We start from the raw sequence: 25,129 nt of genomic DNA, 5'->3' as shown, positions 1-25,129 counted from the left end.
TTAAAACCAATTTTTCTTCAAAGAAATGATTTGCTTTTAAAAGCACCACACCATTCTCAAATAATTTTGTTTTGAAAATAAATACCAACAAAAGAAAATGAAAATATTTCATATTCGTATAAGCTTTGTAAAACATTATATTGCCGCTTGTAATTTTGTTTTAGACTGATTTTATAGTATGAGATACCAATTTCATAGAATAGGTTTAGAAAAACGGGTGTTTAGCAAGGAAGCTAAACTGCGCGAAGACCGGTCCCCTAGCAGTGACGTAGTAACTCAGCGCGCAGGCCTTATCTATCTCGATGGTGACGGCCCAGGCACCCTGGTGGTTAAGCACCGCAGTTCAACTCTCCCCCTCTTCCCTCTTATGAAGATCTGCGAACAATGATTTATATAAATATGTTGATCTTTAAATTTGATTTCTCAAAGATGATGAATGTGTCATTTGTAATATTTCTTTCAATTTTCGTAGTAGTTATAGGAGACGAAGCAGAAGGTACTGAGAATGCTGACAAATATACTATTGAAGGTACTGTCATACCTCCAGATGTTATATCACCCGAATGGTTGTTATTAACTAGAGTATTAGTGAATGGAGGGGAAAGAATAGGATTTTTGAGGTAATTTTCAAAATTTATAAATGTGACGAAAATTGTCTTAGTTCTTTATTAGAATTACTCAGTTCTAGTTTTTTTTTTTTTTTTTTTTTTTTTTTTTCATTTTATCAGTTATTTTAGTGAAAATTTATTGTTAATTCTTTAATTTTCTATAAGGACTGTAAATTTCATGAATTTTCGCAGTAATTTCTTGCCTGAGGTGGAAATTAATACATCCTGTTTAATTTGGTTACAGTATACACCCTTTATACGGATTTTGAAGTTTATAAATATCTACTCATTTCTGTGTCACTCGTATTTTTTCTTATTTCGATATGTTATTAAAAAATAAAATATTATGTATCCGAGTTGTATAGTTTATATCCGACTAGCAAGCAAGTACTGAAAACTGTTATACTGGTTCACACATAACATTTCTAATAGAAATATTCGGAGAAACTATTTAATATTACAAAAATCAATGAAGTATATCTTGGTGAATTTATGGAAAGAGGTTATTTGAAGGTGTGAACTTTCATGTTCAAAATATTCTTCAAATTAAATTCAAATGTATCATATGAGCTGAGGTTGCTCTTCACAACTGTTAACTTTTTCCAGAATACTCTCGTCTTCCAAATACTGAATAATATCAGGCAAACACTTTACAGCCATGTCTGCAAAAAATGTTCGGCTATAGATGTTTCTTATTGAACATTTATCTGACATGCTTGAGGGCAGCTGCTACCATTAAGTGAAGGCAGGTGTGAAAATATTTGATTTTTGAAGTTTTCTGTCAAACTGAGCATCTTATCCAGGTATTCCACCTAGTTACAAAATGAAATTTTGGTAGGTGGAATTCAGTGGTTTCTTAATATAAAACATTGTGACTGGAAATATTTACAAGAATCTTCTTCGTGACAGCAGTGAAATCATTTATTCAGCTGTATTTCTCCTTGATATTTTCACAAATTCATTATAGTGCATGTGGAGGCTGAGGTACATGAGCTATTAGAAAGCTAAAACTATGTAACATGCTTGATTGCTAATTACAAGGGTGACTTTTTTATAGTGTATGTTCTCAAGAATTGAATGATTGTGATACCTGGCAAATATGTTGCCAAATTGGTATAGCTCAAAAAGCATAGCTTTCATCTAATCACTAAATAATTGAAACACTAGCTCATATTTTCTCAAGAATATTTATTGTCATCAACATTTTAGAAGCCAGGGAAACTAAGAAAAATTAGCATTGCTGTTGCCGGTATTTGAACTCTACTGTTAGCCACACACATTTCCAGTTACACCACAGAGGCACAAAGTAAGGAAGAAGAGAATTACCTTTCACATTCCCATCAAGTGGTTTTTAAATAATTTTCTTAGACTGGAATTTCTGACTGAATCGCTATCATGGTAACTGATCAGATAAGTACTGGGTAAAAATATATTTATGGGTGCTCCTTGGTAATAATAGGCAGTACAGTTTGTGCAATTCTTCGACTTGTTATTTTGGTCTTCCAAAAATCGCCACTACACAAATCCAATATAACAAGTCAAAGAATTTCACCAACTCGGTATCCATGTACACATCAACCTATTTTCACTTAAAAAAATAAGAAAATAGCACAAACTAGGCATTGCGCACTCCATTTGTTCAGCTATACATCGATCTATATTCACTTAAAAAGTCAGAGGAGCAGCCAACAAAAAATTTATAATCTCAATAAACTACATTTTAAATCAATGAATTAACATAAAAAAGGAAATTCGTCTTAGCTCTACACAAAGGAAGTATCCACTTACCTTATTTATAAATTTCCTTGTCTTTAGTTAAACAAAATTCTGTAACAGCATCCAAAAACTTCTTAAAATTGTCTGAACTATAATCTTTATGCTGGCATTGCCACATAACTTCACAAAATTATCCTCTGTAGTGCAGGTATCCTCCGACATTCGACCACGCAAATTTCCTTGGAATGGAAACTTCAAATTAATCTTACAACATTCAGCCATTTCACCGTGTAAACCACAAAATAACATACTAAAACCCATCCCATAATTTAAGTTCATCACAGTCATGCAACCAATTAATGTTATAATAGGTTTTCCATAGCATTCAACTACACAGGTTACCATAAATGAAACAACTTGGTGATAATCCAAGGGGCATCCTTCAATCTACTCCAACCAATTGCAGCTTAATCCCTTAAATTAAAGTGTCACTTCTTATAGTTCGTGATTAAAGAAATTCATCCTACTTTTCATATTGGAATGGATGAGTGATATTCAATCTCTTTGATGCTTTTCATTGACCATAATAATTACATCTCATAGACAGTATATTAAATCACTTAGTTTTGATGAAATGGTTCTTAGTTATTATAAAAGAGCATAAAAACTTTATCCTTTGAACCTTTGGTACATTTTGCTTTGATCAAACAGTCTTGGGGGAAAAAAAAAGACTTTATGTTGACAGCTGGCAGTAGTGAGAAGACTTTTTCAACAAAACCTCTCTAGCTATGCTTTTACGCAGTCGAGTGGAACAAAAAGCCATCCATGAGGTAAAAATGAGATGCTATTTGCTTTTTATAGCCTATTTATGCATCACAGGAATATAGAGTGCAATGATTTTGATGTGCAGTGTTGACAGAATAGAGTACTTTGATTTCAACCAGAAAACTAAGTCATATGAGTGAAAAAAGGCTTAATAATCTGAGGGGGGTTAAAGGTATGAAAAAAAAGTTCTTTACTTTTATCAAGATCAGCTTCAGAAATGTGTGTTGGTATGTGTGTGTATACATACACATATACATACATACATTTCTCATCTGGTCTTGATAACAGAAACGTACCCCTATCTTTCCCCAAAAAAGATTCAGTAACATATATTTGCTTTGGCTTATGACATATATATATATGAATTTATCTCTCTAAAAACCCTTAAATTATAAAATATTTTGTACCATAAAATTCTGTATGTAGTTATCAAATGATTATTTTAGACAGTAGTTTTTTAATAACATATTTAATTTGATTGTCACCTAAAACACCTTTGAGTGATTCTAATCTCTTTTTAACAGTATTTAAATCTGGCAAAATAAAAATCAGTTGATCTTTGGATTATGGTAACTTGGCGATTTTTTGGCGACCAACTCTGCTGCAGCAACCCTCTATTTTTTTTTTCGCCGCCATTTTGTCTTCACGAAGTAAAGACATGTTTCTTTTCTTTTTATTTACTGAACACTTTTTCCAACAATCTACTAGCCGAATTACACTTATGCTAGAAATTTTATGTAACAAAGCTGCTTAAGCATGACAAATATTAACTGCAAAATTGGGAAAAAGTGCACAATCGCAAACTCCTTGCGCGTTTTTCAGAATAGCACATACGCATAAACCATTTACACGTTGACTTACTTTTACTTAAAAAAAATCCCAGAATTTCACAAAAATGGCATTGCACACACTCTTAACTTTATCCATCTACACTGCTATTTTCTCATAAATTACAAAACTTTGCACGGAAATGCAAAAAAATTCTGTGAATCTTTAAACTCGGTAAAAAGCACATATATGAAATTACCTGATTGTGAAAACGTATATACCCTTTCCAAGGATGAACATTTCCACGTATAAAATAAATAAAATATCCAAAAACTTTTACCTCTAAATTATCTATTATATTATAAACGTCACCAACGAATTCATACCGCAAACATTACAAATGGTTACAAATACTTAGTGTCAAATATTTAAATTATTTCCATACACGTTTACTTCAACTGAAACGTGTACTAAATTCCTACAAACATAAAATTCACAAAATAACTATCATTTAATTAAAATATTACTAAACCATGTACACGTCGACTTATTTTTACTTAAAAAAACATCCCAGAATTGCACAAAAATTGTGCACACTCTTCCCTATATCCATGTACACTGGTTTTTTCTCATAAAATAGAAAAATTTCACGAAAATGCATGAAAATACTCAACGTATTCTACTCAAACGTATTCCAAAATACTACAAACATATAACTCACAAAATCACGATCATTAAATTAAAATATAATTAAATTAAAAAACACTACTTAAAATATAAATAAGCACGTACATTAAATTAATAAAAGTTAGATTACAATCCTAATTACTTTAACTATTGTTGCATATGGATAGAAAAAATTTATTATAATTAAGATGGCTTTTTTAAGAAATTTGTCATTTGAGTGGTAAATTACTGAAATTTTTATGCAACTCAACACATCTTCAGACCATTTCTGTGTAATGGTCAAATCTGCCAATAATCACAATTAAATACTTGTTTTCATTACTATATCAAATAAACATTCAGATCTGTATACTTTTAGGTTGTAATTAGTTTTCCACGATCTTAGAATGTTACATTTTATTTGTATTTTCTAGAAGTCTAGAAAAATTATCATCTTCAAAAGATTTTTTCTTATCTTATTGTTACATTTGCATAAGTAATGATTTTGTTTTAAATTCCTTGATAACAGACAGTGATTGCTTTAACTAGATGAAATGTCTCTTATCTTAACAATAATTACATATATTTCCAAGTAGCTGTTGAGAAATTGAATATCATATGATTTACTATGTTAACTAAAATCATGTTGTTGAAAAAGGTAAAGCAGGTGTAACAACTACTACATAAAAAATTTCAACTGACCAACCTAAGTTAAAATTTTTTAAAGCATATTATGCTACTAATGGTGGATTACTGTGCACATTATATAAAGTGCATTTTATTATGATATGTGGGTTGTATCATAAGATGATATCAATATATTATTATTTGTGTTATAAAAAAGTATCTCATTATTTGTTACAGGAGTGATGGAAGTTTTCATGTCACCAATGTTGAACCAGGATCTTATGTTGTTGAAGTTGTCAATCCCAATCACATATATGAACCAGCTAGGGTAGATATAAATTCCAAAGGCAAGTTTCGAGCTCGAAAACTGAATTATGTTCAAACAAATTTAGTTCAACAAGTTCCTTATCCTATGAAATTCAAAGTTCGGGCTCCACATAAATACTTCCAGATTCGAGAAGCTTGGAGAATCACCGACTTTTTAATGAATCCAATGGTAAGTACATGATTTTTTTGCATTAGTGTTGAAAACTGACAACTTGAAGCTTTAATATTAGAAAATTATTGATATTTGGGTTTGATATAATTGCCAAGCCTTGTTACAAAACCTGTAAATGCTTAATAAATAAAACATGAAAAATGTGGGTAGGTAAGGGTGTATTTTACTCTGATAAAAAAAGTCAAGTTTTATCAGACAAATAAAATGAATTATAAGACATTTAAGTAACTTTTTTAGCAAGACTTTATTTTAAAGTTGATTTTACTTTTTTCTTACTGTATACCATCTTTTCTCACATAATTATAAAAATGGCCATAAGTCATCTCAAAATTATAATGCCAAATCAAAACTGCTTCGATTGTCTCTACTGACAACCTGTTTCTTTCATCTGACCATTGAGTTGAAAGTATTTTCTCCACATTTGTATTGTGGTCTGGGATGGCAAAAATGTATTTACGTAGCTTTATTAGGCATGATCAGTATACTTTCTGTCTGCAAAAACCTTAAGCCATTTCTCTTCCATAGTGAATTTTATAGTTGTTCCGCAGTTTGGGTTGGTATTATTTTTCAATAAATAATTTTTTATATATACAGACCGGCTGAGTAGCATCTCAGTGTTACCAATATTGATGTTTCTTACTCGTAAATATACAGTAGTACATATTATTTCTTCTCATTTAAGATCTTGTTTGAAAGTCATCCGGTCGAGCTTATTGAATTTTTGGAACAATTATGACCATTTCTTTTTATATTCCACAAAAGTATTAAAAAAATAAAGAGCTTAGCATTATCTGTATTGATTAAGGTTTCAGTAGTTAGGCCCTACTGGGCTCTAGCTGTCTTATCCAGAGTTTAGGGAGAAAATGGAACAAATAGTAATATTGGACTGAGTAGTTAAATATGGTTAAAGCCGCAATAATATGGGATGTATGACAACCCTACTAATATTAATATATATATTCTAGAATCACATTAAATAAATACAATTCTGATATAGGTATAGAAGTATACCTACAAAGTCTCCGATTGGAAGCTAAATAGTTCTTGAAAGATACCATATGATACTTTTCTTGAAATATACTAAGCCTTTTTTATCTGAAATCATTATAAAACAAAGTGCTGGGTGATCCATAAATAACAGAAAAATAAAAAATTAATCATTTGAAAAATGTAGATATGATGCGGTTTCCATAGAAAGGCATGGAATTTTTTTATAATAGCTAAAAATTTTATTGTCATGGAAGTAACATTTTTCACTAGCAGAAGGCTAACAGTCCCGGAAAATTGTCATTTCACATGGGATCATGTGACAATCACTAAGGATTATCCTCGAGATGTAACCTTATAAAAATCAACATGTGCACTCTAGCTGATACCAACTGATTTCAAAAGATGTCATAAATTTGTAAACTGAGTTTTTCAACAGGTGCAAAACAATCCGGACTGCTGTTAAATATTCTTTGAACTGATGAGGTGGACTTTTTGCTTAATGGTAATTGTTTTATTAAGAAAGTTTGTTTAAATGTACACAACTGCCACATCTGGGCAAGGGAGAACCTACATATGATTTTGAAAACTTATTGCAGTACCTGAAGATGATACGACTTCATTATTCATTACAGGCTCTTTTTTATTTGAAGAAGCCTGCAGCAGTACATTTCAAATTGCATTATCATAGTTGATCATAATGCAATATTTTTAAGAGATGGCATTAGAGGCAGTATTCCCTTCTTGCAAGAAAGACAAGTTCTCCATAGTGCAATGTTTGTATTAGATGGAGTGCTTCTGCACAGAACCTGTCTAGCATCTGCTGTGATCAAGACTTTTTAAAATGACTGTGTTTTCAGTTTCTTTTTTTTCTACATGAATAGCTGTAAAACCCTGCAGACCTTGCATCTTGTGACTTTTGTTATGGAGCAAGTCACTGGTATGTAGAAATTAATTCTATAGATAGGCATAATTTCTTATTCAGTTCCATTGTTCAATTCTTGTAATTGCTGTGTAGAGAATTGCCATTAAATCGTCATTTGAAATTTTGTTCTGTTCTGACACTTTGTAACTTTCTTCACTGTTGGTAGTGATATTTTCTGGATTTAGAACCATACTAGAGATTTTGCCATTGATTAGGTGATTGATGTTTGGGGCATTACCATCACATATAACTAAGCATTTATTCCATATCCTGAAGGATTATCAAAGTCCTGAATAAGTAAATTCCCACATATACTTAACACCTTAACTGCCACAGAAAACTTACAAGATTCGCTCCCCAGTCCCACCATGTTTTTACACAGGTACACATATTTATGCGATGTGTTAGGGGGAAAATAAGTGCAAGTTTTGCTGTCTAAAACTGTTTAACAAAATAAAGAGAAAATGAAAATACAAAATTTAAGAGTAAAAGTATAATAAAAAAGATATAAGTATAATAAAAATGATGTTTGTATAATAAAAAAGACCTAAATGGAAAGTGTAGAGGTGGCATAGGCAAGTCTTTCATGTCAAGTTGTACCCAACGTCGAGCTTCTTTCGGGTAATAGTCGCAATCCTCTTCATCTGACGTTGTGGTGTCTCTTCATGAGTCATAATTTCTCAAGTTGATTTCGTTTTCAAAAAACAGGTTGGGAGAGCATAAGAATTTCAAATCAAAACTTCAAGATTTCACAAAACATAGAAATAACATTTATTAACAATAAACTTAATGATATTGTATATTACTTCTGCCTATAGCGGCCATGAAAACATAATCAAGCATCAAAAGGGTATGACATGCGTCATTCTTCATGTTCAAGCGTCAAGTGGAATATTTTTCATCGGGGTGCATCAAGAGCGCCACCTATCTACCGAAAAGACGGAACATAATCCGATGAACATTGGTTCATTACAACATTATTATAGATCTTCAATTTTAGATTTAAACAAGTTTCCCAAACATTCAACAGTATCATATAAAATAACAATGCATAATGACAAATTTAAATTGAATAGCAACATTAAATTTAGCACAAAAATTTACAAATAAAACATACTTACAATCTCTAGAAGGAAAACAAAATAATGAAACTGCTAAATTACCATAATCCACAATTGTGATCCATTCTCTGAATCTGAAAAATAATTGAATTAATAATAATAATAAAGACACAAATTATGAATATACAGTTAATGGTTTTTTTTAGAGTCTTATTCATTCAATGGTAAGCGGGAAAGTTTATGTATAGGATGCTTCATTTTGCCCAATAAAGTTTTTAGTTTCACAACACGAACTTTTCCATCAGCACCAGGATATAGTTCAATTACTCGTCCAAGTCGCCACTTTAATGGAGGCAAATTTTCGTCCTTTATCAAGACTAAGTCATTGAGGGCTAAATTTGGTTTATCCCTCAACCATTTGGCACGCCCTTGTAATTGTGAAAGATAATCTCAAGACCAACGTTTCCAAAAGCTCTGGAAAATTTGCTGTGTCAATTTCCATCTTTCAGCAGGGGTTAGCTTATTATTTGTAAGATCAGGTTCAGGAATTGCTGTTAATGTAGTCCCAATTAGGAAATGTCCAGGTGTTAACGGATTAAAATCTTCAGGGTCAGGTGAGATGGAAACTATTGGCCTGGAATTCAAACACGCCTCGATTTGTGTAATTAAGGTGTGAAATTTTTTGTATGTCAGAACCTGGGTCCCAGTAGTCCGCTTTAAATGAATCTTCATTTGTTTCACTCCAGCCTCCCAAAGGCCTCCAAAGTGAGAGGCAGCAGGAGGATTGAAGATCCATTGAATATTTTCACCGCTCAGGTAGTTTTGAAATGCTTCCTCAGAGAAAAGTGTAGCTATGTATCTTCTTAATTCTCGATCAGCCCCCAACAAAGTTGCTTCCTCTATCTGAAAAGATTTTTTTTTTGGGTTTTCCTCTGCGTGACACAAATCTTTTCAGAGATGCTAGGAATATTTCAGTTGTTAGATCACTGACTACTTCTAGGTGAATGGCCTTTGTGGTGAAGCATATGTAAAGGCAAACATAACATTTATATCTCGTTCCCCCTCTTCCTTTCCTAGCTTTAATTAAAAAGGGGTCTGCAAAATCTAGTCCTGTATTCGAGAATGTTCTGTCCGGCAATACGTGAGAAGCAGGTAGGTCGCCCATTATCTGACTGGATGTGCTTGTTCGATTTTTAAAACATTTTATACATTTCCAAATTATTTTTCTTACAATTTCTCGGCCATTAACGATCCAATATTTCTGCCGCAGACTAGATAATGGTAATGTGGCTCCTTTGTGAAGGTTCACTTCGTGAAAGTGTTTGACTATCAATTCAGTAACTTGGTGACTTTTGGGAAGAATGATTGGATACTTTGTGTTTTCTGAAAGATTCGAGTTGCAGAGTCTACCACCGACCCTAAGGATTTCTTCTCTATCAAGAAAAGGATTTAATTTCAGGATTTTACTGCTGAGATTCAATTCTTCCCTGCTTTCAAAAGTCTAATTTCTTCTCTAAATTCGGCATTTTGCATGATTTAAAAAATCAAATTGCTTGCCTTATCCAATTCTTGAACTGTTAAAAAACCCTTGAGTTTTAAAGATGTAGGTTTAATATTGTGGCAGAATCTTAAACACCATGCAGTTACGTGTTTCAATTTTTTCCAGGATGAAAACCTGGATGTCAATTCAAATTCAGCCTCTTGGCTAATAACAGAACATACAGTAGTTTGACGCTGTTCTACCTGTACCTCTTCCACCATAGGCTCGATCAAAGGATCAAAAGATGATGAAGGTAAATTTTTCTCTTTTAACCACACTGGTCCATTGAACCAAAGTTTATTTCCCACCATTTTTCATCGGGACGCATCAAGAGCGCCACTATCTACCGAAAAGACGGAACAGATGTAATATCATATTCTGAGATGTCCAATCCTGAACATGATAGAAACAATGTGCATGGTGTAGAACTGAGCTTGGATAACAGAAACAGGTAACTCATTACATGCTGCTTCAAGTCTATGCCAAACTTCATCAACCATATTAATTGGAGAGAAGTCGCAGGCCAGTCTCTCAGTAACCAATGACCAGATGTTTTCAATGGGTGACAGATCTGGAGACTGTGCAGACCAGGACAGAAATCGAATATCTTGTGTATCGAGAAAGGTCAGACCAAAACGTACAACATGTGGTCTTGCATTATCTTGTTGCATCATCTTGTTTGGCACGCGTCGAAGATAGGGCATAACCACTCTACCTAAAATGGGAGATATGTACCGATTTGCGTTCAAATTACAATTGATCCAAACTAGAGATGTGCGTGTCTTGTACCCAATCGCTGCCCAAACCATCACATCAGATGCAGAGCCCCTATGCCGTTATCGATTGCAAGCAGGTGACATGTGGTCTCCTTGCAGCCTTCAGACACGTATACGGCTATCAGCATACTGCACGCAAAACCAGGATTCGTCTGAAATGACAACATTGTGCCACTACTCTATCCAACTTTGTCATTTGCCACATCAGAGTTGCATTTGGTGCATCAGATGCAGGGCCCCTATGCCATTATCGAATGCAAGCAGGTGACGTGTGGTCTCCGTGCAGCCTCCAGACTGTATACGGCTATCAGAATACTGCATGCAAAACTGGGATTTGTCTGAAATGACAACATTGTGCCTCTACTCTATCCACTGCTGTCATTTGGCACACTTCTATCAAATTCACTCTCTCTATGCTGCATTGTCAAGGGAGACTGAAGTAATTGTCGCCATGCTGATAATCCACGCTGCTGCAAACATCAATGCACCGTACGAGCGGACACTGGGCGTGCTGCAAACATGCCTGTTTTCTGACTAATGTTCTGTGATGTGGTTGCACAGTTCTGCAGGGCTGACGTCACAATATGTCTGTCCTTCCGGGCGTTCTTCATGGGAGAGCGCCGAGATCATGCGTGCTGTTCAGTATGACTCTCAGCAACCTATTGATTCCATATTCGCATGACAGTGGTTGGATGTCGACAAGTGCAACGCCCAATATCACGGAACGATAATCCACATTCTTGATAGGCAATGATCCTAACTGTATCGAATTCCGATACTTGCTGGTAAGCATTTCTTATTATTTGAGGATAACATGATATTCTCAGCAAATCCCGACCTTACAAAATGCTTTTCAAATGAGAAATACACTACTCAACTTTTATGCAGTGCTTCAGATGTCATTTCTCCCTCCTGTGTCGTCTGAATGCGCCGAAACACTACTCATTTGCACATCCCGATCTCTTCTTTCTTTCATGTGGTTTTGACGTTCTTCATATCCTTCCTTTCTGGTGTTGCAATTTTTATGGCCAGCAGTGTACTTGCCTGGAAAACGGTGTACCATGACATGACCATCAACGTGATGAATAAGAAATCATGATTCATCTGAAAAGGCAACTGTCTTCCACTTATCTGTAGTCTGGTCTCTGTGTTCCCAGACACATAGTGGTCGTAGTTAACAATGACGTTTGGTTAACAGAGGCACGTGAGTGGGACGTCTGCTCTGCAGTCTGATATTTAAAAGTGTCCACTGAACTTTGTGTTCCAAAACACTAACAGTTGAACCTGCATCTTTAATGGGCTGTCAGCTAAGCTGCTGTCTGGTGCCGATTTCGCTGTACAAAATGGGACAGTCTCTGATGTCCTTTTTCTTTGATGACATGCGGATGTTCAACACCTTGGTATCTACTGCTGGTTTCACCATCATTTATTTACTTTGCATAAATACTGACAATGGCAGATCGTGAACAACCTTCCTGTTGTGCAGTTTCGGAGATACTCGTTCCAAGTTTTCCGGCCATTACAATCTGCCTTCTATCAAATTCACTTAAATCAGAAGCCTTGTCCGTCACTTGCAAAAGTAAGTGCGAGAATGATTCCTTACCTCCTCCAGCAGCAGTTAAATACCATTCTTACTTAATCATGAGCCCTCCACGTAATCCAGATGAGTTCATTGAATCGTAGCATGTTTGGTTTTCTTAGTTTTGGCTTATCAGTTTATGTGCCCATGTATATAGACACATACACACGTACCTACTTATATACGTGCATACGTGAACACGTACATGCATATATACCTACACACAGACATACATTTCTGAATCCAGTCCTTGATAACAGAAGTGTGCTAATTAAACTTATGATAAACAATAATTAGCCTGTGATGATAATTGCAGCCTTTGATTTCTGAAAACAGTGTTCAGTTTGTAAAAAACATTAAAAAATGAACCTTCTTTATTTATATATGTGTTCATATATTGAGAATTTGTATTAATTGTTATATGACATTTGTAACTAAGCCTTAAAAATTCTTTAGGTTTTGATGATGGTATTACCTTTGCTACTTATTATGGTTTTACCTAAAGTGATGAATGCTGCTGATCCAGATACTCAGAGGGTAAGTTATATTTATAGTTACATATCCAACTTTTTGGATTGCAGGTAATCTAATATTATTATTATGGGGTAATATGGAGAGATTATTTAGTTAAACTAATCTTAAATGATTCAAATTATTGTTGATGTAAACTTAAGTTAATGTAAACTTTTATGTAACAATTGTCTTTTTTTCTGCATTATCATTGCTTTATCTATAATCCCATTTCTATTATTTACTTTTTTAATGAAGAGATTAAAGAAAATAAGGAAAAGGTTGAATCCGTTATTATAAGAACAATATTCTCTTCACATCCAAATCAATAAAAAAATGTAAACTCCAATTTAAGAAATTTAAGAGAATTCAAGTTCCCACAAGTCTGTAAAGATTTAGCTTTGTGTTATTCAGACTTTAATATTGCAATGCACATGCATATTGTTTTGATCAACCAAGCAATATTAGTCATACAATTACTTAAAAGTATAATATTATTATTTGAATATTGTCATTAAATTGTTTTAAGCCTTGGCCATTTATGTCAGAAAAATTTAGTCTTTTTCCTATTTTTGGCATATTGTAAGACATCACCAAGAATGTATAAAATATGGTGCACCTAGGTCATCTAACCAACTGCTGCTGCTGTTTCTTTGTTCTTAATCCATGCTGTGAATGAAATTTAATTTTATAATTTAATTAATATAATTGAAAAAGCTGTAGATGAATATAATTACATTAAGTGATGTTTGCCAGTACAACAACATTATCAAATAAGAATTTTGTATAGTTATTTAATTCATTATTATAAACAAATAACCATAACTTTGCAACAAAAAATTCAAAAATTTGTTTTTTAGGGGGTTAATTAACTAAGATTTATACGCTCCCGGTCAACTTAATGACACTAAGCAGGCTGTACCAAGCTTGAACCCCCGATATCAGGCATGGGTGGTTATTCCAACCAGAAAGCCACCTTGGAAATGGATTAAATACACCAGCTGAAGACCTGGAGCCCACATCCTTGAGTGGGCAAACTAGCCAAAAAGCCACCTTGGAGATGGATTAAACACATCAGCTGAAGACCCGGAGCCCACAACCTCAAGTGCATCTGCTTCAAAATTATCTCCCTTTGTTAAAGAGACCCACTGCTGAGCTTGTCAGCGAAGACCTCTGTCCCAATGATCAGAGACCTCGATGGGGTGGGCTGATTACCTGGAACTATGACTGGTCGTTCATGATGCTACCTTCTAGTACTATGTGGGCAGCCCCTCACTGCAAGCTTTATATCAAATACTGAGGACAACAGAGATTAGGTGCTCAATGGCCCAGGCGTTATTCGGCTACTGATACCGATACCCTCGTTATGGGGACTTAACATCACCGGACCCATGAAAGGTCGGTATCCTTTTCCCACAGATCGTCAGGAGCTGCAGGCTCATGCATTTTGTATCCTCGTGGCCAAGGCTGCGTAGGTAGAGATCCTAGCCAGTAGCTTCACAGAGTTCTCTGCATCGACCCCGGGGGGGGGATAATGCATTCTTTGTAAACCACTGATTTAGTTGAATCCTTTTGATCTGCAATATCTTTCTAATTAAAAATTTAAGCTTACCACCATATGCAATTTCATTAACTCTCTGAGCTATTTTTTTTTATTTTTATTTTTATTTTTATTTTTTATTTAGCCACCTACACAAATATAGAAAATAAGCATTAGGTACATCCCTTCCCCAAAAAAGGGTTAAATTATGGATTATTAGTGTTGCTAGTTTTTTCTCTCCTTTTCCCCGTTAATAGCCAAATTGTTAAGATTGCTGAATACTAATAGTTCAACCTGGATTCAATCCCAGGCGAATGGGCTGGCTGCATGTTTAGTTTTCTTAGTTTTTCCCATGTGTAACATGAATATGAGTCTGTTTTCAGTAAAGGGTTCTCTGTGGAGACATCTCCTACTTTACTAAAAATGTGATGAAATCAAAACCATAAACACTGACATTGAGATAATACGTTTTATCTAAAAATTGTCTTTTGTGCATTGAAAAAAATATTGAAGACTAACAGCAAAATACATTGTCATGTCTTAAGGGAAATTTAATGGTAACAAAATTGTGTAGCTTTTTCTTGTGCCAGCTTTAAAAATGCATTCAAATTAAGTAACACTAACAATAAAAATTGCATTATAAGTGATGTATAATTGGATCCCAAGAAATAGATAAGTTGATCTTTGTCTTTTTTACTTTTGCTGAAAAAGTAAAACTTCATAATATTAAAATATTTACTTTTTTAGTTGTAGACAAATTTTAAAGCTTTATTTTTTAGAAATATAAGTTTATTCGAAATATAAACTATTGAGATTTGATGATAAACCTGCCAACTATTTTGTTAGTATAATTAATTTTATTTTAATGTTATTATTCCAAGAAAACCAACAGCTGTAATATGAGAATAAAGTTAGGAAATGATGTTTTACTTATTTGTATTTTAGATGGTGTAATTAAAATTAGATTTTCTTTTTTTAAATCTAAAGGGGCTTTGGCTCTCAGGGGCTCACGATCCTGGAGCCCTTAGTGATCTTTTCTCCTTTCCTTTACACCTATTCTTCTCTCTCCTATTTCCATTTCTTCCGACTTTGTGGTTTCCTTTTTTGGAGGTTCAGGCTCAAAGTGAGATTCTGTCACATTCCTTTGTTTAGAGTTTCTCATCGAGAGAAAACCACCTGCACTTTTGTCATGTATTGTGACCCGTAAGGCTGGAAAGGAGGGTCCTGATAGTTGAGGGGCGAGGTACTGTCCCCAACACACTGCTTTGGCCTCTGCTTCAGATTGAAACGGGAGGCATGTAGTTGTCCCCGCTAGTGTCAATCAGCTGGTCACTTGTTCTTAAGGACAGTGGCTTGGGTATAAGCTTTCGGGAGAGCTGACTGTGGGGCTTCAGATTGGGTATAGACCCGGTTAACCGTGGCATAGGTTTTTGCATCCCCTTGTTGAACTCCGTGGTGGGGTGGGGCTGCCGTGTCCAAATCATTTCTCCCTTCAATATGGAAAACTCAACATAATGCATCAGAAAACATTTCAATTTCAAATAAAAAGTTAAAAGCAAATGTAAATGCAAATTCTCAACAAGTAAAATCTTTTTCTCGTTTTGTAGTTCTGACAAACACAGCAGGCAAAATTTGAAAAATGTCACAGTTTTTGAAACAAAAACTTATACAATCCTGTGCCGGTGAGCCCAGAAACATCAAATGGCTTTGCTCGGATGATCTTCTAATTAAAACTACAGCTCCTAGCCAATCTGCAACCGTTTTTGCTCTAAAGAAACTAGGAGCTGTCAAGGTAGAGGCCTCAGCTCACAAAACCCTGAACTATAGTTGCGGAGTAATCTCTGAATTTGATCTGCTAGACGTCTCGGATGAAGAATTTGTAACTGAGCTCTCTGCCCAAAATGTCTGTCTGTGCTGCTAGGCGAATCAAGATGCATAAAGATGGCCAGTTGGTAAATACCCAAAACATTATCCTGACCTTCAACACACCTGATTTGCCAAAAAATGTAACGGTTGGGTATCTTCATTGCCCAGTAAGACCATACATCCCAAACCCCATGCAACATTTCCAATGCCAGTGCTTTGCCCACTCAAAAATGTCCTGTCGAGGCCAACCCACAAGTGCTCGCTGCTCTGTGGAGGGCCATGACAGTGATAATTGCAATGCTGTGCCACTGTGTATCAATTGTAAAGGAGAGCACACAGCGTTCTCTCACTTGTGTCTCAAATGGAAAGCTGAGAAGGAAGTACAGATCCTGAAAGTATGCAGAAGCTAGAAAAATTATGGCTAATACACAGCCACGTTTAAAAGTTTTATACGCTGATGCTGCAAAGAAATTCAAAACAGTAGAAGTCCAAACCATGTAAAAAGACAAATAATGAACAAGAAAATACCTTTAAAATAAATGTAATAGGATGTAATCCAGGAAATAACAAACTAACAGAAACCAGCACTACTTAAAACAAAGTAATTGGAACAATAAACACCAAGAATAAGTGCTTAGAAAACAATCCGGCATCATCAAGTAAACCAAATGTACTGAAACAATCCGAAACTCCCATTGTTAAGCATAGGAGTCAAAGTGACAGTTCACTTGAAAGTGTGCGCTCTGACTTTGATAATATGGAAGTTGAAGGTGGACTGGAACTTCTGAAAACTCTCCTTCCTCATCTAAAAAAGAAACAACATCAAAGAAATAAACTTTCATAATGGCCAACATTATCTCATGGAACTGTCGTGGTTTCCACCAGAGTCTCTCGAATATCAAGAACATGATTGATAAGCATCAGCCAGTTTGCTTCCCTTTGCAGTAAACACATCACAAAGCCAATAGAAAAGCCAAACTTGGGAGGTTTTCATTTACGAGAAAAAACAATGTTATTAGTGAACGTGTCTATGGGGGTGTAGGCCTTCTCACCTCACATGACTATCTGTCCACTGTCCTTCCGTTAGCAACATCACTTCAAGCGGTTACTATACAGGCTAATTTTAAAGGATTAATTTCTTTTGCTTCCATGTATCTGCCTTCGAATGAAGCTATCGATCAGAGAGAACTGGATGAGTTGATAGAGCAGCTGCCAGAATCGTTTTTTATTATTGGATAGTTCAGTGAACATAGTCAGCTTTGGGGAAGTAGAGATACAAATTCCCGAGGTAAGCAAATTGAGCAGTTGATTAAAGATGTCCTGTCAGGATACCTACTTTCATGAGCCAACAAGGACGTTTCACGCTCTTGATCTTGCCATCTGTTCACCATCTCTGTTGCCCTTCTGTACATTTAGTGTTGGAGATGATCCTCACAATAGTGATCATTTCCCTATATTTGTAACATTTAGGAATGAATGAACAGAAGGACTGAATCCCATCATAAGACCCTCACGTTTTATATTTGAAAGGGTGGACTGGGAACTTTTCTCCTCTCTGGCCCAACTTACAGAAGAAGTTGTCAATGATGTGCCGGTCGAGAACGCAGTGAAAGCCGTTACTGACATTATCATCCAAACGGCTACAGCCTCTATACCTTTGAGCACTCCAAAGTCTCCCAAATACCCAAAACCATGGTCGAACCACGAATGCCAGGAAACTCTGAGAACACAGAGAAAAGCCTGGAGAAATTTTCGAAGATGTCCTACTCTATCAAATCTTATAGCCTTCAAAAAAGGTGAAGCAAACGCGAGAAAATTGCGACAGCAGAGTAAGAGGGATTCCTGGATATCGTATGTGTCTGGAATAATGCTTTCAACACCCAGTAAACGAGTATGCGGGAAAGAGTTAGAAAAGCATGTGGAATATATCGAGACCACTCACTTTCCATCTTAGAAAAAGATGGCCAAGCGATCAGCACTGCGGAAGAAATTGCAAATACTTCTTGGTGAAACATTTGTGGTAGTCTCTAATGGCCGCAATTATTCCCAATCATTTCTGTCTGCTAAGTAACGCACTGAAAGTATCTGCATCAAGTTCAACTCTGACAGCTTGGAGCCTTACAACTGTGAATTTTCCCTCCTAGAATTAAGAAGAGCTTTGTTACAAACACATCGGTCATGCCCAGGTCCAAATGGCATTAGTTATGAAATGCTGAAGCATTTTTTCTGTAAGTCATTGAATGCACTTCTCACTTTATATACGTAGTGTATTCGAAAACTAAGTACCGTTTCATTCTAACGCCATCACAGCGCTGTGGTAGGCGTCCCCCACATGCGCACTAGTCTTTCTTGTTCACTGACTTTCAATTGTCGCCATTTTGGTTGCTCTATGTTGTGTTTTCAGTTTGCTGTGCACATTCAAAATGTTTAAGACAATTAGTTCTTCCGCTGACTGTGAGATTCGTGCCGTGATAAAATTTTTGAACGTGAGGAATGTTAAACCGGCCGAAATTTATCGTCAAGTGACAGAAGTTTACGGTGAATACGTGATAAGTGATGGAATGGTGAGAAAGTGGGTAAGAATGTTTAATGCAGGTCGAACAAATGTCCACGCCGAGGCTCGGAGTGGTCGGCCTTCTGTTGTCACCGATGATTTGATAAGGAAAGTTGATGAAGCAATTCATGAGAACAGATGCTTCACAATGACAACTCTTTCAGAGGCATTTCCACAAATTTCACGTACTGTTTTGTTCGAAATTGTGTCTGACCGCTTGAATTATCGCAAAGTGTGTTCCCAATGGGTTCCAAAAATGCTCACTGATGTTCACAAAACAAAGCGACTTGGTAGTGCCCTGACATTTCTCACGCGGTACAGTGATGAGGGAAAAAACTTTTTAAACCAAATTGTGACGGGTGATGAAACTTGGGTGTGTCATTTCACACCAGAATCGAAACAACAATCGATGGAGTGGAGACACACTCATTCTCAGAAAAAACAAAAGTTCAAAGTGACAATGTCATCACAAAAAATCATGTGCACTGTCTTCTGGGATAGGAAAGGCGTTTTGCTTACTGAATTTCTTCCCAGAGGTGAAACCATTAATGCGGCACGATATTGTGAGACTTTAACAAAACTAAGGCATGCCATTCAAAACAAACGAAGAGGAATGCTCAGTAAAAGAAATTGTGTTGCTCCATTACAATGGCAAGCACTTTGGATCTGACGATGACACGAAAAATGCTGTGGAGTTGTGGTTATCGAAACTGGCGGGAAGTTTCTTTGACGATGGTATACAAAAACTGGTCACCCGCTATGACAAGTGTTTGATCATTGGCAGAAACTATGTTGAAAAATAGTTTAAGACATGTATTTTCATGTAAAAATAAAATTGGATTCAAAAAAATTGTTTTGCTATTTTTTTTTTTTTTTTTTCAAAACGGTACTTAGTTTCCAAATACGCCTTGTAATCGGTGTGAAAGGAGCATAATTTCCCCAATGCATGGAAGAAAGCTATTGTCATTCCTACACCTAAGCCAGGGAAAGATCTTAAGAATCCCAATAACTACAGACCCATCGCCCTTACAAGCTGCGTTTGCAAGCTTTTTTAGAAAATGGTGAACTGCCGCTTAGTCTATTTAGAAAAGAACAATGTAATTTCCCCATATCAAAGTGGTTTTCATAAAGGCAGAACGACTATTGATAATATACTCCTTTTGGAAACCTCCATTCGTTAAGACGTGAGCAGTTGTCTCTCTGCTACTATTTTAATGCTTTGTCACTTCCTGACCATCCAATTCAGGTTTCTTTCATGGATGATAGTTACAAATTTTTGTTTGAGTTCCACCCATCCTGTGTGCCATATTTCTCTCTTAGATCAAGAACTAATTGAGAAAGAAATACCACATGTCAGACATCAGCACCCAGGCAGTAAAGCATTTTGAAATTCCACCCTGGGAAGATGCTCAGATTTGGCTTCTTGATGTTTTTCAATATTTTGGTAAAAGAGATACTAGTAAGTTTTTTGCCAAAAGACAACTTTTTTCTAACCACAGGCGCAAATACAGTACTTACATTCCCGTATTTACAGATGGGTCGAAAGCAATAGGACATGTTGGTGCATCCTTTGCTATTGAAGACCACATGGAGGGTAGAAGACTATATGATGCATGCTCCGTCTTCTCCTCAGAATTAAATGCGATTTATTATGCGCTTTCATTTATTTCTAAGCTACGTCGAAGACAATTTCTAATTTATGCAGACTCGTTTAGTGCTCTAAAATTTTTAGGATCATATTATAAATGCTCAAAACCTTATCACCTTTGACATTTTAAGTTTGAATTTGAAATTATTAAGCCGTGGCTCTAACATCCTTTACTGTTGGGTTCCAGGACATGTGAGTATAAAAGGTAATGAGCTAGCAGACATTACAGTAAAGTTAGCAGTTCACCTATCATATCAGCTCGTTCCATTTAATTACATTCGTAAAGTCATCAAGCAGAGGGTGTTAATCAAATGGCAACAGCACTGGAATGTCCAGCTAAATAATAAGCTGAGAAAAATCAAATATAAAGTTGATACCCCACTAGGAACCGAAAATATTAAGTTTTGTTAACTCGCCTGAGAATTGGTCACTCGCGCATTACTTGCAGTTATTTATTAAAAGCGAAGAGTGAACTCGTATGCTCACATTGTAATGCTGTACAGTTTGGCATTTTTAATAGACTGGCTATATTTTACAAAATTTCATTTCAAATATTTTAACAAATTTACCTCTAGAATATATTATTGGGAAAGAGGTCAATCCCAATTTGTTTCAATACCTGAAAGAGGCTGGCATCTATTATTTCATTTAATTTGTTTTTTGATGTTATACAGTTTTAATAATATGCATTTTAATATAACTCATGTTTTAAGATTTTACATTGTCTCACCATTTCATCATCTTTAATTGATCATCTTGGATTTTACTTTTCATGTGGTTTTAATCTCGTCTATTCATCCATATGTAACATATCACTGTGTGTGTGTAAAATCTAAAGGTTTAAAAAAAGTCTATTGTGTTCAGCGCATATAATCGTTAAGGTTTTGTGCCAGAAAAACTTACTACCACCACCACCAAAGGGGCTTTATCCCTGAAGGACTATTGTTTTCATTTTGCGATTTTGCATCGGAACCCTATAAACTGCGTATCACTTTTCAAATCGTTGCTACCAAATACTGTCACCCTGTATTATACACTGCTAGCCATCATAAATGCAACACTGTGAATGAAGCATGCAAACAACATGAAATTTATAACATGCATTAGCAGAGGTGAGATATTCAAATGATTAGAATTTCAGCCCAGATGCACATCGCGCGTGCTTGTGGCACCACTTCAAAGCGCTATTTAAGGCTTGGAGTTTTCGACGATTTCAAGTTCAGCAATTGTGTTTTTCTTGTGGTTTTTTTTTTTTCAAAAAAACGATCAGTTATGCCTCGAGTTATGAACAGCTGCATTATGCATCGCTACACTAGTCCTGTACCGGGTATTATGGTATGGGGGCGGTATTGGATATCACTCTCGCACTCCTCTAATATGCATTGCCAGTACTTTAAACAGCCAGCTGTCCTTCTTTACCTTCAGGGCTTGCTCACAGCCATATTTCAACAGGATAATGCGCAACCACACTGTCCAAGGGTTCATCATCTATCGCCAGATTGAATTGCTTTCCTGAGCAGCTTGCTCTCTGGATCTTTCGCCGATAGAAAACATGTGGTCCATGATTGCTGAATGATTGACCGGATTACATCCCAAGCTGCCACACCAGATCAACTTTGGCAACGTGTGGAAGCTGCTTGGTCTGCTGTACCCCAAGAACACATCCAAAGTCTCTGTGATACCTTTTATCTTTCTTGGTGTTGCAATTTGGGTGGCCAGCAGTGTATTTGAAGAAATTAAACAATGAAGAATCTCCATAAATGTGTGTATGTTTCTTGCATTGTGATAAAACAATGGCACCTAGAGCCATCCAATTTTGAATGACGTAATCTTACTGCGAATATAGGCATCTGAAAGCCAAAATTTGGAATTGTTTTATTATCGATTTCATATTTTGTAAAACTTTAACGAGTTTTTGATTAACAAACTCAGGGATTTAAAAGCGAGCTGTGGCAGCACTCAACGGAGGGAACCTTTTTATCTTCAAGGCGCAGAATTGTGTATCGGAAATTCTAAAGATATGCTCATTTTAAAAATATTTTGTGACATTGCTGCTGAACTGAATTTTATGGTTTAAGTGCGAAAAACACGATATTTAATAAATAAAGGTAACACAAAAGACGTTTAAAAAATGCCCTTTAGACATAATTTAAAATCTGAAAACTTGTTTTTTGCTGCCTTTTCATCATAAGTTTGAATATGAAAGCCATTGAATTTTTTAATTTATGAAACTACTGAAATTTATCGCAGAAGTGTCGTAGAGATCTGTTGTGGTTGGAGAAACATGGTAGATACTTTGCAGAAACAGTGATAACTCAAAATATGTGATGACTAAATTTTACATTATACTAGCATATATAATTCTACATTATATTAGTAATGTATATGGCTGAATGACTCGTAAAAATGGCCATTTTAAGAGCTACTTCTGTTTTTGTTTTCTAAAAGTGGAAGGAATTTGAATTTAGTGCATTATTAAATTAATTGCATAACTTTCTTTTATGTCTTCTTAGTTATTTGTATTTATTTTTAAGAAATAGTTTTTTCAGTGGTTCAGTTGAAGAAAGTAGTAACTAAAAGCAGTAGATTGCATACTATGTCATTACCAGAGTGTATTCAAAATTTAAATATTGGAATTTGTTATGTAATACTTGATAAGTATTCATAAGTAAGATTTGTGCTGTTAATTCAATTGCATTTAATGGTACCTTTCTGTTAAAGCCATAATACCATGCATTTTCAGTACCGCATTTGTGCATTTTGATGTATTTCTTTCCCTGACCTTTGCCTAGATACTAAACAAAACAAAACAATTTTGAATGGCAAAGGAACATACTATAATTTCATGACACAATTCTCCAAAAATCCAGTATGGGAAAAGAAGATGTCTTTTTTTTCGGGGGGGGGGGGGTCACGTGTGTGTGAATAAACTTTCATCAATTTCCACATTTTTGTAGTTACCATCAATTTTACAAGCTAACAAAGAATCAGCATATACCTCTGTCATGTAATTATTCTAATCAAATACTGCATTATGCTTCATTTGAAAAGCAAGTTTTCTTAGAACTTAATAGATATTAACTTGTCAAACCTTAAGTAAATGAATTGATAGTAACAAAAGGAATGCATGATCTGACAAAACAAGTTTATTTTCTCTTTCAAACACCTTTCTCTTTCCAGCAGGAATGAATGATGCATAGCCATTTGGGCTTCAAGCCAAATTTTAATTTCATGAGTAGGTTATTTGCATTATTATTCTTTGTTAAAAATATCTCTGTCTTAAAGAAATGGGATAGGTGTTTCTTCATCTTTTGGCAAAACCCAAGTCATGAAACCCATTACGGTTGGGGGTGAGGGATTCATTGACTGAAAAACATGGTTGCATGAGTGATAGTTTTTAAGAAGTTATCTCCAGGAAACAAGCCAAGCTAAAATGGTGATATGAGGCATAAAAAAAATATACCATAAGGAAAAAAGTGCTAAGTGGTATGGCATTAATTGAAAAAGTACTCATTTACTTCCGGGTAATTAATCGTAGAAAAGTTAGGCTAAATTCATGCACGTTCAAAGCATTCTTTATTCTCATCTAATATCTTGTTATGATGTGATTGATAGTATTTTTTTAAATTAATATAGTTGCATAAATTTTATCTTAGGAAATGCAACAAATGCAGATGCCCAAGTATGATGTTCCAGAATTATCAGAAGTGATGACGTCTTTTTTCACTGGTGGAAAAAGAGTTCCTCCACGTACAAGAGTTGTTAAAAAAAGACAGTAAATTATTTAAAAAAATGTACATAGTATAAATAATTTATTTATGATATTTTTATCCTCATGTATGATATTTAAATAAATTCTGTTTTAAAAAATATTTCCCTTCCATTTTATTAAATATTCTGATTTTTTTGTTTCTTCACATAAAAAAATAGTCATATATGAAGCAGAATATTATTTTAAAATTTTACAGAAGTACTGCTAAAATATCTGTAGATTGGAAAAGGAATGAATAAACGTTCAGTTTTTGTTAGCAGATATTTGATTAAGTGTTAGTGTTGAAGCTTGCTTTGTTTATGGTAAATGGCAAGTAATAACTAATCAATGAAAAAAATGTAATAAAACAAATCTCAGATTACTTAAATTTCAGTTTGGTTAGTCAATAGAAAGTAATTTTAGTTGATTTATATTTGAACTGCTATTTATAAATTATTAATTGAGACAATTTTATTTCAAATAATAATAAAGTTTAATGTATGAATGAAATAATAAGTTTTTGAAGCACAAATATATATATTTTCATCATCTAGTAATTTCGGACAAGCATGTTCTCAAATTTGATACTGCTACAGAATGGTAACATCTTTTGTTGAACAAAATTCAAAAGAATTTTTATAAGTGAAATAATCAAGTACTATTAGATAGTAAAGATTAGAATT

General features: G+C 34.9%; 1 protein-coding gene across 1 annotated transcript; it reads left to right on the top strand.

Annotated features, from left to right (window-relative positions):
• The first annotated feature begins 318 nt into the window (after positions 1 to 318).
• On the top strand, positions 319 to 24,567 carry EMC7 (ER membrane protein complex subunit 7). Its single transcript, XM_085816760.1, has 4 exons — positions 319 to 620; positions 5,448 to 5,706; positions 13,034 to 13,114; positions 24,352 to 24,567. The coding sequence occupies exons 1-4, from the start codon at positions 385 to 387 to the stop codon at positions 24,472 to 24,474; spliced, it is 699 nt and encodes a 232-aa protein (XP_085672886.1). The 5' UTR covers positions 319 to 384; the 3' UTR covers positions 24,475 to 24,567.
• Positions 24,568 to 25,129: the final 562 nt, after the last annotated feature.

This window comes from Stegodyphus dumicola, chromosome 5 (assembly GCF_044657685.1).
Source record: "Stegodyphus dumicola isolate Sdum_Otavi_A_Nest chromosome 5, ASM4465768v1".
Taxonomy (NCBI): domain Eukaryota; kingdom Metazoa; phylum Arthropoda; class Arachnida; order Araneae; family Eresidae; genus Stegodyphus; species Stegodyphus dumicola.
This window is presented reverse-complemented; position numbering and strand designations above follow the sequence as displayed.

Bases quoted from the DNA above. Each gene is read 5' to 3' on its own strand.
- EMC7 (XM_085816760.1), top strand. From the start codon at position 385: ATGATTTATATAAATATGTTGATCTTTAAATTTGATTTCTCAAAGATG. The intron at 621-5,447 runs GTAATTTTCAAA...TATTTGTTACAG, and splicing joins GAAAGAATAGGATTTTTGAG to GAGTGATGGAAGTTTTCATG. The intron at 5,707-13,033 runs GTAAGTACATGA...AAAATTCTTTAG, and splicing joins ACTTTTTAATGAATCCAATG to GTTTTGATGATGGTATTACC.